This window comes from Epinephelus fuscoguttatus, linkage group LG24 (genome assembly GCF_011397635.1).
Source record: "Epinephelus fuscoguttatus linkage group LG24, E.fuscoguttatus.final_Chr_v1".
Taxonomy (NCBI): Eukaryota; Metazoa; Chordata; class Actinopteri; order Perciformes; family Serranidae; genus Epinephelus; species Epinephelus fuscoguttatus.
This window is the reverse complement of record NC_064775.1, coordinates 13,031,116-13,045,580: the sequence shown is the minus strand read 5'-3', so window position 1 is coordinate 13,045,580 and position 14,465 is coordinate 13,031,116. Positions and strand designations below refer to the sequence as shown.

At 41.4% G+C, this 14,465-nt stretch overlaps 1 protein-coding gene across 1 annotated transcript in view; it reads right to left on the bottom strand.

Moving 5' to 3' along the window:
* LOC125884789 (heparan-sulfate 6-O-sulfotransferase 3-B-like) overlaps window positions 1–12,530 on the bottom strand; it is a 32,261-nt gene extending 19,731 nt beyond the window's left edge. Inside the window, exon 1 of the mRNA XM_049569986.1 lies at window positions 11,572–12,530. Coding sequence (XP_049425943.1) covers window positions 11,572–12,113 — 542 coding nt within the window. The 5' untranslated portion in view covers window positions 12,114–12,530. The remainder of the gene's footprint in view (window positions 1–11,571) is intronic.
* Between the last annotated feature and the right edge of the window lie 1,935 nt (window positions 12,531–14,465).

Below are 14,465 nucleotides of genomic sequence, written 5' to 3'. Positions count from 1 at the left end.
CATGTAAAAGGTGATATTCTTAATTAAGCCAGACGTCATCGACAAACTGGTGAGGGTGTGTTGCGTCATGAGTGTGAAGAGACACACTGTAACACACAGGAATGAGCACATGTAACGTCTGTGGACACGTGATATCAGTGCCTTCTCCTCCTTCACAGGTGTAAGCCAGAGTCGTGTAGGAAGTATTGACAAAAACTACGACTAAATGCCACCTGAAGAGACTTTAATGCATCATCAGCCTACATCACCACATCAGGCTGCAGCATAGGATCTCCCAAAAGACCCACATATTCACCCTTTGCCAAAAATACACACTCTGGTGTCAGGTACTGAACATATACCTTTCCACCCACAAGAAGTGACGAATCAGAACTTCAGTGCAATGCAATCTGTCTCCTAAAATGTACAGAATACAACTTAGAACTTCTGCCTCTTTCAGTTCAAGTGAGACTCAGTAACATTTTGGCTAACAGTGACATTTAGCAAATGCTATTGTGTACAGTGTAAAAGGGGCTATAAATTTAGCGAGCTGTAGTGCAGAGGTGTGGACTGGAGTCACGTTACTTTGATGACTTGACTCGACTTGGCCTTTAACACCAATAATTTGTGACTTCATGTGGACTTAAGTCTTTTGATTTAAGAATAATTGATACCTTCCACCAAGCCTCAAGATGAAAAAGTTTATTTAAAAAAAAGTGCCAGGAATCAATTAATTTTCTGAATAAATTAATGTTCATTCCCGGTAAGCTTGAATTGAGAATTCCCTGCTTGCTAACATGAGCTAACATTTAGCCACCACACCAGTCATACCATATCATGTAAAGCTATAGCAGCAAAACGCCTCAGTGTTTTGAATTTGGAAAAAGTGAGTTTTACTGCATATTATTTCACCTTTTCACAAGTAATAGGAAGAATGTGTTAATTCTTCCCTAAAAGAGTTCCTTAGTCTCTCTTTAAGTAGTCAGATCCACTGGGGACAGTTTGTATGACTTCTGGTGCCTGAAGGTCACATTTTTTTTGTCAGTCGGCATTCTTGTCACACTGAGTTTTCACAACAGTGTGTGGCTGTCAGCAACTTGAATTTACTTGATGTGTAAGCTTAGAGACTGACGTTATGGTCAAAAGCAGTGTTGACAGTAAAAAGGGCAGTATTACGCCTAAAGCATTTAAGAAATACTCTCTACTTCAAACTGAACAAATTTTCTGAATAATATACATCCTTTTCTGAAATCTCTGCATATGGCTCTCTTTGGTTGAGGATTTAAACTGACTCACTGTGACTGCAAGGGGAGATTAATGTCAAAAACTTGCAACCAGATGTTTTTCCCTGTATAGGCTGCAAAGTATTTTAGTGAGACACAGTTAGGTAAGAGGAAACTCACATATCTTGAAAACTGCATTTTGATAAAATCATCTTTTTCACCATCCCTGTGTGACTACTAAACCTTGTCAACTTCCTGCATATTTTTGCATATTTTAATGCCTTTAGTGTCATTACTGCCACCGGTGATGGGGTGCCACTGCCAAATGAATAGCTAAACCACCTTAACTATGTCTAGAATGAACTGGGCTAATTAGACTCAGGCTGATCTGTGTGTTGGCCAGCCTGCATTCTTTGCTCTAATCTGAAATAATGAGGTCAGTAATAAGGTTACACTCTCTGACTGCTCAGTGTGAGGCCGGCTGCCGAGGACGAACAGGGCAGCCCGGCAATTGAAGCAGGCTTGACGTCTGGTCTGTACAACAATTTTGTAGCCCGCTGCGATGTAAATGCTGTGGCGGCGTGCTGTGAGCAAAGCCCCGAAGGAGCATCTGACCAGCAGTGGGCCTATCAAAAACTACTTGAACTGGCCACAAGATACTTACTGAAGTCTACATAGTAGGAGGGGAATTGCCAGACATAAGGAGGATGGATGGTGATGATGATGCAGGATAATACAATATGCTGCTTCTGTTAAGTCAGGAGTAAATGGAAGCAAGAAAGAAAGGAGCAAAGGAAAAAACCTACAGGAAGTGAACTCCAAATCTTAATATGGTCAGGGTTCAATGCTAAGGTTTTTTTTTTTCACTTGCCCAGTCGGGCAAGTTGGTCACAGATCTACTTGCCCGAAGTCAGTTTTTACTTGCCCTATAAAAATTGTTTAATTTAAGTAGCTATCAATTAACAAAGACTGCAGTTATTTTTATGTTATGTAATCTTTATTCACACTGTATTTATTAATTAAAACAACATATGTCATGTATTGTAGCTTAATTCCTACACAAATATGACAGTGTCAGGGCTTAAAGTGAAAAATGTGTCAATCGTTCTCCGTCTATAATTTTGCGCCCTACTTGAGCCATGCCCACCTCTATTTATTTTTCACCCCTCTCTCCAGTTCTGCTGTATTAACACCGGGTTTAATATACTTTGCTTCCATCTCTCTGCCCTGCTCTACTGTACTTCAACGCTACTTAGCTCTCTCTCTACTCTACCAGTAGACTACCACATCCACCTGTTGCACAAAACGCACACAGCAGTGTTTCCCCTAGGATGGAGTTGTAGCAGCGGAGGTGAAGCACACGCATGAAAAATAATTTTCACATGCGTGAAACTTTTTTGTATGCTTGCAAAGCACAGCCTGCTGGGATGTTTCTGTGTATCTACTGGTAGGCTACCAGAAGGGCTCTTTAGGACTAAGTACATACAGTACATTTGTGCACAGTTATGAGCAGGTGAAATGTCTGTCTAGCTTACATATGAGGTGTCTCAAGATTTAGGAACATACAATTGTATTGAATATAATAAAAGTAAAAAGTCACATGACATGCTGCTGTTTTGTGCTATGACCTATTTAAGTGCTGGAAGTTGTTATTTATGTGACAACGCCTGAACGCAACACAAGCTCAGCATGAGTGCCGTGCTACGCTGCTGTGCGAGCAGCTGTTTGTCTGTGCATAACAGCAGTCTGTTGATGGTTATTTACACAGTGTCCATAACAACAACTTTGTCAGCTGACAAACTGCACTGGGCTCGGGGTCAGGTTTGGTCAGGAAAATGCGGCCGAGCCGCTCTAGCGTGCTCACCTGTGTGTGTGGCGGAACTCCGCCGTGCGTGATACAGAGAGCAGAGGAGAATTGTTAACGCATGACCATGTAGAGACAGAAATGACACGATGACATAACACCATAAATAGTATATTGTAGGGCTGTCCCGAATACCATTTTTTAACATTCGGACCTTTAGCAGAATTCATAACGAATATCTGAATATTCGGACTCTGGGGGTTTTTCGGACCTAACTGTATTGCGGAGTTTTGCACAGCGGCGACCGGATCTTTGCTCTCAAACCACAAAAAAATGTGATGGCACAACAGTCTGCTTCAGTACATTATTCTATGCTTTCTTTTGATTTTCACATTGGCTAGTCATCCTGTTTAATTTGTCTTTTGATTAAATCAGAACCGTTGAAACAAGTTGTAGGAAGCCTCTGCAAGTAATTGGTTGCTGGCAGACACTCTGTGCTGCAATAAAATGGTTAATAAGCAGTGCCGTGCACTGTAGAGCCGATGCGCTGCTGGTTCTGCCGGCCTAAATAGAATATAATGTCTATAGCCTACTGTTGTGTACAGCCTTTTTATAGACTGAGCAGAGTTGTGATGCGTGGGTCGACCCGTAACCCGCGGGGCCCGCAAATGGACCTGCAGGTCAGGCAGCAGTGATCGTCTGTTAAATAGGTCTGTAAATGATATTTTGACATTATTGGCTATTACTGTCATGGCATCCGAAGGTACTGATGAGTTGAGCAGGTGACAGTCCGCGGTCATTTTCAAAACACACTTGTGTCACGCACTCCAAAAGAAACTTGTTGAAACTTTAAACAATAATTTATTGTACAAAACGAGGGAAACAAAGGTTGACAAAAACGGTTCCATAATTCATATTAAATTCAAAAGATAACAAAAAAACAGCTACAAGTTAGCGGGAATAGTGATGAAGTGGTAAAACTTGGCATTGATCCACAGCCTCAGACGGATGCGCTCAAGCGTGCCGTGCGCACAAGCTCAGTTGGTAGGCTATACTATATTTTCACATTTTTAACAATGCAATTTAAAAATTTTGATTTTTATTGATAACCTACATTTACCAACAACAAAAAGACTACATTTAGCACCCAAAAAAAATGTAAAAAAAATGTAAAAAAAAACAAAAAAAAATTAAAAAAAAAAAAAAGTCAATAAAAAAACGAATATCGAATACCAAATTTTCATAACGAATACCTACCCATAGAAACGAATATTCGAATATCCGAATATTTGGGTACAGCCCTACCTGGAACTGGTTGTTATGCCAACTTGCCTGCTAACCAAGGAGCTAATTAGTGATCATTCTCGCATTGTCTTAGTATAATAGACCAAGTCACAGCGTTTGTTTACAGTAACTTCCTGGTAGAAAAACGCTGCATCACGTACATTAAATGAAACGTCGCTGAGCAAATGCTGCCTTAATTGGTTCGTTTTTATCCACCTACATAAAGGCCTGCGTAAAAAAACCCATCAATACTCTATTAGTGCACACTCTATTAAGAATACTTTCACCGCTTTACCGCTGTTTTTTTTTTTTAAGCCGTTGCTAGCCACCAAGCATAATTTTATTTCACAGAACACGGGAGTTGCTTGTCTACAGCTTGGTTCGTGTGTGAAGTAAAGTGGTGAAAATATTCCAAATACAGCGTACATTTAAACTGATATTTATATTTTTAAGTGACTAAAATATGTTTTGCTGCGGCCCAAAGACAATTCTAAGAGAATAGAAGAGGTAAAACCAGGAAAAGACAACACTTGCGATATAACAATATCCAAAATCTAAGACAATATCTTGTCTCATATAGGGGTAGGAAAAATTGATAAAGCATAGTATGGCAATATTTTGTGTGGTGATATTGTTTTGATACACGAACGCCAAGTATCGATCTTTTATTATATACATTATTCTTTTTTGCAAGTACACATTTTACTACAACTTGTGGTACTAGAATAATAATAACAGTTGCCTTTTGGTCCACTAGATGGTGCTGATGTTTTTTCCTGGTGAGAAAGAAATCAGAAATGCACTGTGAGCATTTAAATCATGGAAGGAAAGAAGTACTTGAATGTGACTCATGCGATTTGCAAGCAGTGTCATATATATATGAGAATAAAATACGCTGGTAATACTACGAACCTGAGAACTCACCTCACACTCCACCATCCTGAGGTAGCGGTAGCCGCTGACAGCCAAGCCAACGCTAAACCTACTCCACCAAAAAATCAACCAACACTGGAAACACTTAGCTTGACAAAACTACCATCCGACTCTGAGAGAGTGAAGGAAATAACAGTCCATCACCTACTTCATGTGCAAAGACCTGTGGCCATAGAGCATTGTTAAAACTTAAGGCTTTTGTTGCATGCTAAAAACACATATATGTGACTCTGTCCTGACGTTTTTTCACAGACACAGCCGTACCCAAGCTCTACAGATAAGTGAAGCATAAAACTGAAATATCTTTAGTGCTGCAGGAGGGTGGCATTAATTTGTGACCTCTGGTGATCCCCACCCCTCGTCTCATATCACCTTAATGAAAGGTATGTACACTAAAAATATCATTAAGAATATGACACATTTGCACCCAATACATTATAGGTATGGCCAAGTGTTTGTAATATCAATCTCTAGTTTATGTATTTGCTGGTGTTTTTACACCAGTGTGGTGTGTAGGAGAGAGGTGATTTCAAGGTGACTATGAAGTGCTCAGAAGCAGACAGATGCTTCTGTATTCAGAACGGACCAGAAGGACAATGTACACCAAATGTGCAATACATTAATCATAAAGTACAGTAAAAAGGTCAAAAAGTCATTATCTGATACTGATACTGATGTTTTGACACAACTGAGGGGATTGTGAAAAGCAGTCTGTACATTCAGTGTGCGCTTAAGAATTTTTAGTCACTCTTCGCCTCATTTCACAACCCTCCTGAGACCCAAACATATTTCATCAGGGGACAGAAAGTGGAGAGCAGAGGCACTGGAGATAAAGGCATTCTAACTTAGTGAAGAACTGGCCCTGCAGGAAAATGTCCAATGTGACTTACATATTGCATTTTACATTATTAGATTGTTAATACTGAGGCATCAGTGTGTTTATTGTTGTAGCTGGTGGAGGTGTATCTATTCTACATACAGTGAGGTAGTTCAGTCCAGTTATTCCCAACCAAGTAATTCTGGCAGGTCCTGAGCTGATAAAAAGGGCTCAAAAGCCTTTTTAAGATAGAAAAATATGTCATAATTCCTTCTTTGTTTTAAATTGCTGTGAAAACATTGTAAAATTTCTCCTTCAAACAACTGTATTCATCAAAATGTCTCCCCAAAAACAAAATTTTACAAGATTACATTTGAACACACATTTAATTTACCTTTACGCAATATTCGTTTTTACTGAATAGGGCTTGAATGCATCATCATGTAACTCAATGCAAACTCTGTCAGCTGTTACCTAACGTAAACTAACTCTCCAGCCGATTTTAACACGGATTTGTTGTTTACAACATCGCATTATCAGAGGAAAAAAGGGTGTGTCCCCTGATACGTCGATCCTTTCGTCCCAACAGCGTCCCAGGGAACATTTCTATTTGTCCCACACGTTTTCTGTTGTCCTGCTTTTTAGCCTGGGCGAAATTGATGTGACACAACAGAAAAACATTGGTCACTGGCATCGGTGAATGTAATTTTATTTGCCGAAAAAGCCAGTAGCAGTCAACAAGAGAAATATTGGCTGATACCAGTGTTTGGCCGATAAATGTTTGCATCCCTGCTGCCAACAACTCACAAAATACATGTCTGTCTGTTGGAGTGGAGACTTTGAAATTCAAAAAAGTCCGCACTGTATCTCCAAGCTCCACAGAAGAGACAAAAACTTACCATCCTCTTCTTCTGCAACTGTTTAAAGACAGGTAACTGCGTATCTTAATGCGCAAAACACCTGATATTAACAGCAGTGGATGGAAATCTGCATTTTTTGCATTTAGTATAAGGTGAAGTAGAAGTGTGAAGTAGCAGAAAATAGAAATACTCTAAGTTGTAAGCTCAGTATTTGAGTAAACGTACTCTCTGGGAGGACTTTGTAGGAATCCCATATGTTCTATCTTGTGCGCAAAAGTTAAATAAACCAGTGTTGGGTCTGAGGGCTGAGATAAGGCTCTCTCTGCAAACTACATCACAGCCTGCAGGATGTAGCCTTAAGATAGGTGTGGGCGTCATCCATTCCCATGATGTTTGATCCCTGGCTGTCTGCATTCCCATTGCTATATGTGACTTGTATAAGACGAGAGTCATCCTTCAGAACATGCTATTACTGAGTTGGACTGTGCTTTGCAGTCAGACTGGGAGAGATTGATTTGAGTGCTTTATAAAATACATGAAATTGGTTCAGCTTGAAAAAATCTCAATGATTACGTCTGGACTTCAGGTACCAAGTGCAGTTTAAAGCAATGGGGATTATTAGAAAAACAACTAATCTGTCTTAACTTCTCTGAGGAACAGATGGAAAAGGGCTGTAATACACTTAAATCTACCAAAGCAGGGTGATCTTACAGAACAGATCAGAGTAGCATTAAATATTGTATTAAGCTAAGCAGTAACAAGCCTGAGCACAAATACAGACACATGCACAAACTCATCCCGTGCGTCACAAGCCATCTACATCGCCTGAAGTGACAGGACAAGGGCCTTTCAGGTCTGATAAAATCGTGACATGTAACCTTGTGGCAACACATCAAGTGCAGAATAAGCTGTGTGTAGTCTTTACTCAGCAGCTTTGATGTAAAACGACAGGAGGGCTTCACTTAATTTGGTCGTCTATTTCCAGGCCGATCCGATGGTCCCCTGATATTTGAAAAAGTGATTTTTATAAAAGTGTTTTTAAGTGTGTGTGGACAGAAAATCAACCAGGCATTATCCGTGGGAAATGAGAACTTCATGTGACAGATTTGTGGCTGTTGAATGAGTTATGACTCATAAGTCGTCCAATAAATTCACGGGTATAGATTGAGTTGTGACTCATGGTGCGTTTGGCTCAATTATGATACCTTCCTTTAAATATATATACATATATGCTGCATCTGGTCCTGTGTGACAGCTGTGCACACAAGACAGTGCCGGACATAGCATATTCAGAGCCCTGGGTAAGCTTCCCATGCCCCTCTGCTGCTCTTCTTCTTTGAGTTAGCTGCTAACTGCTGCTAGCTCCTTTTTTTAATCCCCCAGCAGTGGATTGCACACATAACATGCTGCCAGAACATCACACCCTTCCACGGTACCATCCTGCCAGCTGTGCCTTTTCTACAGATGCCAATTAAGACGGCTTAAATGCAAGAGAACTCTATCCCCCATTCCGTGATTGTACCTTTCAAAATTACTATTACAAAATTAAAGAATTAATGGATCAAGACAAAAATTTCACATCAAAAACATGCATGTTGCAACATCATAATCAGTGCTGTTAAACACAGCATACACAAATTTGTCCTTGAGCAAGAAGCTGAATCCCCAAAGCTGATCAGAATCTGCGATGACCTCTGACCTCCCTGTGGAAGGATCAGGCAGAAGGAGTATTTCACCACAGCGATCAATGAAGTATCACATTATCAGCGAGTACTCTCCAAGATCACACTGCAGTATGATAGTGTATCGGTTATTGTCTGCTGCAGTGATGAAGCACAAAGAGAGCTGTCTCTAAGTCAACACCCACAAGAGTTAATCCACCACTCATTAGCTCCGAGTGGAAACTTGACCCTCTAATAAACACTTCCCTTAATCAAAAAATCAACACGCTATTGCGGGGAAATTGCTGCACAGCCCAGATTTGGTGCCGTCTTTAAAAAATGAAGCCAACTCATGTCTGCAATCAGCCTTTACACAGCTAAGTGCCAATGTTAATGAATGCTGATTTTTCCCTAACTATTATATTGAGCTGACAAGTGTTGACTGGAGTGTTGTTGACTCACTCATAGTGCTGATATGGCTCGGAGGCGCCTCTTCGAAACTATTTAAAAGCGTTAAATTAAGTCTGATGGCTGCCACAGAGGACTGTTAATGGATTGGAAGGACTCTTGAAGGCGCTCCCCGTCCCCCTTTAACGCTCTCTGTAACATATGGAGATTTGCTCTCTGGACCAAATGCAAGGCAAATTGGCTTCAACACGCAGGCGGCACACCTCACAGGACCCTGCCCTTCTTAAGTGATTTACTCCCTTAAGCTGAGCTGTATTGCTTCTGTAATTACAGGAAATTGAAACAGACCTTCGCAGGAGGAAGCGGCCTGTCTGCTGGCTGCTTCTGAATGTGCCGGAGGAGACGGCTGCTGGTGTTGACATGCCATGTGGTGTGCATGTTAACACTGCAGCTTTAACAGCTCCATACCCTACATTACACGCCAATAAGAACACGCATGGCTGGCATGAGCAGCCCTGGAGGGAACTGAGAGCCCAGGAGAAATCTGTGCCACGACCTACACTCTTAAAAAACCCAGTTACCTTTGACTTAGTGCCTGTAGGCAAGAGAAGGACACTCTCCAGCTCTACTACAAAACTCCTCTCATTGTTTGCTCCATAAACTAGTTACAAGTCAGAATGAAAACTGTCGGCCATTTTATCCGGTCTGTTGACTGATCAATTCATTAACTAATCACAGCAGTTACACTCAGGACTCTGTCTCATGCTCTCATAACGTATTTAACACTGAATAAATGAATGAATGAATGAATGACTACATATCAGGAACATGAGTCTGTGAGTATACCAGTGAATCAGTGAGGGAGTGAGTGAAAACGTGAGTGAGCAAATTAATGAATTAATAAGTAGGAGTGAGTGAGTAAGGGGAAAAAATAAGTGAATGAGTGAGTGAATAAGGGAGTAAGTGAATAAGCAAATGAGTAAGTGAGTGAGTGAGTAAGTGAATAAGTGAGTGAATACATGACTGAGTGAGTGAAGTAGTGTGAGTAAATAAGTGAGGGAGTGACTGAGTGAATGAGTGAAAAAAGGAGTAAGTGAATAAGCGAAGTGAGTGAATGAGTCAGTGAGCGAGCGAATAAGTGAGTGAATACATGACAGAGTGAGTCAATAAGTGAGGGAGTGACTGAATAAGAGAGGGTGAATGAATGAGTAGGTGAATAAGAGACAGAATATGAATAAGTGAGGGAGCCAATGAATAGGTGAGTGAATATGTGTATGTGACAGAATAAGTGAGGAAGTGAGTGAATGAGTGAGTGAGTGTGTAAGTGAGTGAATACATGACAGAGTGAGTGAAGAAGTGTAAGTGAGTATGTGAGGTAGTGACTGAATGAATGAGTGAAAAAGGGAGTAAGTGAATGAGTGAGTGAATACATGACAGAGTGAGTGAATACAAGATAGTGCATGAATACGTGTGAGTAAATAAGTGAGGGAGTGAATGAATGAGTGGGTGAATAAGAGAGAGAGTTTGTGAATGAATAAGTGAGGGAGACAATGAATAGGTGAGTGAATATGTGTATGACAGAATAAGTGAGGAAGTGAGTGAGTGAATGAGTGAGTGAGTGAGTGAATAAGGGAGTAAGTGAATAAACGAATGAGTAAGTGAATAAGTGAGTGAATACATGACAGAGTGAGTGAAGAAGTGTAAGTGATTACGTGAGGTAGTGACTGAATGAATGAGTGAAAAAGGGCGTATGTGAATGAGTGAGTGAATACATGACAGAGTGAGTGAATAAGTGAGTGAATACAGAGTGCATGAGTACGTGTGAGTAAATAAGTGAGGGAGTGACTGTAAGTGAGGGAGTGAGTGAATGAGTGGGTGAATAAGAGAGAGAGTTCGTGAATGAATAAGTGAGAGCCAGTGAATAGGTGAGTGAATATATGTAAGTGGGAGAATAAGTGAGGAAGTGAGTGAGTGAATGAATATTTGAGGGAGCCAGTGAATAAGTGGGTGTATAAATGAGGGAGTGAGTGAGTGAATGTATATATGAGTGAGTGAGTGAGTGATTAAGTGAGGTAGTGAGTGAATAAGTGAGTGAGTAATAACTGAGGAAGTCAGTGAATGAGTGAGAGGGTAAGTGGATGAGTGAGTGAATGACAGTGAGTGAATAAGTGAGTAAGTTAGTGAGTGAGTGAGTGAGTAAATTAGTAAAGGAGTGACTGATTAAATGAGGGAATGAATGAGTGAATAAGTGAGGGTGAGTGAGTGAGTAAGTGAACGAATAAGTGAGGGGCTGATTTGCCTGACATTGAAAAGATGAGTCTGTAGGCAAACCATTAAATAAGGTGTTGAAAATCAATTTGTAGGTGATGAGTGAGTGAATAGGTGAATAAGTGCGTGACTAAATGAGTAAAGTAAATGAACAGACTTAAAATCGAGTAAATGTAACCAAGAGGAATTAAAAGAGTGGCTCTGCAAATGAAAATATGAATGAATGAGTGAGTGAGTAAAAAAAGAGCTGATGAGTAAATGAATTGGTCACATAATAAATGAGCGCGTGGCAGCCCACTTATAGACTCCACCTGTCCGGCAGGTCGCACCTCACCTTTTGTTCTTCTGGGCATTCTTCTTGTCCCTCTTGTTCATCACCACAGGCACACAGCTCGTGAGCTCGGTCCAGTCCGCGTGCAGCCCGCAACTCCAGCCTGTGGAGAACCGTGAGAAGAGCCACGACTCGGCTCTCCCGGGCCGGTGACAGGTGCATTTCCTCTGGCCGGGCATGCAGTCACAGGGCTGCTCCAGCTGGATGTTTTTGACCAGGTGCCGCCCAAACGTCGTCCCGCCGGTCTTCTGAATATGGAGGAACACCATCACATCATCTCCTCGGATGTTGAAGTCGACGTGCCTGTCCAGGTCCCGCTCCGTGAAGTTAAATTTGGATGTGATTTTGGAGGGAAGGTCCTCGTCCGCCTCCTGCTCCGTGTAAACTAACTCCATCCCTGATGTATACCTCTGGAAAAGCCCTTTGTCGTCACTTCTGAAGTAGCAGGTGTTGCTGTCCGCCGGGCACACATACTGGTAGCCGATCATTAAGAAGAGCACCGCCGCAATGGGAATGAAGATGAGTCTATTGAACTTCTCCTCCATGGTGGAAAACTGTAAATCACGCCGGCGGCACAAACGGTAACGTGATGTCCGAGTCGTGTTCCTCTTCCCCTCGTCTCATCCTGCCGCTTCACTTTAAGTACGAGCTGCTCCGGTCAGTTATTTAAAAGCTGGAGTTTGAGTCCCACCAGTACAGAGGAACATTTCCTGCAGCGCAGCTTTGACGGGTCTCGTCCTGCACGAGAGCAGGTCCACTTCTCAAACTTAAAGCTGTCACACTAAACACTCACTTATTCCTAAAACATTCAGACATATTTTTAATTAAATGTGTCAAACTGGTGGCATAACTCGCGTGCAATGACACCTTTGGAGACGTCAGCGCGAAGCGGCACATCCCCGCGTGAGGAGCGTTCGGGCTCGGCTGTCCTGCCAAAGCCAACTGCTGATCGGTATCTGAGCCAGGAGCACCAGCGACAGGCTGGACTAAACGCACACAGTCACTTCCTGTCAAGGCTTTCACAATGAAATCTCCAACATATTCAACATCGAATTGTTTTGAAAAGGATAAAATGATAAATTCAGTTCAAATAGAAAAAATGTGTATTATGTTAAAACCATTAAAAGTAAGGGGAAAAAAGTATGTAAATTGGATTTTTTTTCAAATAAATAAATTAGAAATATAAGAAATTAGAATCATTATAAGTCATATTGACTTATCTAAAGTGCCTGCCTTCTGCTTATAGCCTATTTTTGCTTCACAGAGTGCCCAGTTTGGTCGAAACTCTTGTGTTAATTTACTGCTGACAGCATTATTGGAGAGTTTGGACAGCTTCCATTTGGCCTGTCACCTCTTAGTCCTGCATTAAAAGAGACAGAGCCAACTAAAAGTTTAAGTCTGAAGAATGGGGCCTCCAGCTTCAGGACCTACTGTCAAGCCAAAATCCATCTCTGCTGAGTCTTAATATTGTTTATAATAGTTCTGCAGGTTAGGAGCCATATATAAAACTTACAGACACAAACATTATAAGATTTTTTTAAAGCAGGAAGTGTTAAATGCTATTGTTTTTTCTAATTCTCATTTAAAAAATCCAATCATTCAGAGTAAATCACCCATGGATTATATTTGGCATAGGCTTGTGCACCACCCAAAGGCCGAGGATCTAATTTGCCCAGAAAAAAAATCCCTTTCTGCTTTTATTTTGAAGACCAGAATACAAGATTTCCGGGTTCCTTCTGGCCGGCTTGACTCTACATCTGCGCCAGTCATCTGTCCCGGCTGCCGAGTCGGTGACGCAACCGCATCTCTAATCACACACACAGTGGCAATTTGAGTGGCCTAGAACAACTGCTGGTGGAAAATCACTTCTTCCAATAATACAGGAAACATATAGGGACTTAAAGTGGAAATAATGTAAACAGCAGAGATTTTAGTGATAGGCTACAACATAAGTAAAACATATTTAATCCCTATTAGGCACTAATGTGCTCCTGTGGTGTTACAGTGACTTTGAAGTATCATTGGTATGTGTTTATTCCATATGGTGTCTGGTTCAATCTATGTATCAATACTGAAGATGTCATCTCAAAATCTTAATATATGTTGGTAAGATTATTGTAAGCAGGTCTCCACAGTGTGAAGATATGACTTGTGTGATTTAAGTCACCATGCAGCCCACAGGAAAGAGTTAAATCCTCAGTGGAGCTCAACGACTCATTTCAGCACCATGGACAGATTCCAACATGTCAAGTCAATAATTGGCATCGTGTGTGAGAGAGGTGTGTGTGTGTGTGTGTGTGTGTGTGCGTGCATGCATGTGTCCGTGTGTGTATGTGTGTGCCCACCATTTCGTCATCATCCCACATAGGTTTTCCTATACCCCTGGACACCAACAGACTGGAACACGTCATGCAGTACAGTTGAATTCACAGCGCTACTATATGGACACTACAGGCTAGAACTAAAGGCATTTTAGCCCTCAGTAATGGATTTCCTTTAAGCCCGCACTGATCAAAAGCTTTTGTTATTTTGCCTTAAATGCCCTCCATCAAGGGATTTAACCAGGATGCACTTTGGTATGTATTCTGTTCAATCCTCTTTCTGCACTTTGCCCTCTTGCTCAGACATTGACTTAATCTGTATGGGAGTTTAGTCTGTGGCTCACCTCTCTTTGTGTCAAAGAGGAGTCACCATTCCTCATCCTGAGGGAGGGTGGAGGGTGGAGGGTGGAGTGGGGGCATGAAAGGAATCTGTTATGGAAAGTGTCAGGACAAGAAATATCTCATTCTCTAAAGGTCATGCAGAAGTGTACTGCTGGACATTAGGTATTTTGCCTCAGTGATGATAACATCCCATGTCAGCATGCTCTTTACCTGTAAGGCCTCCTCCAGATACGC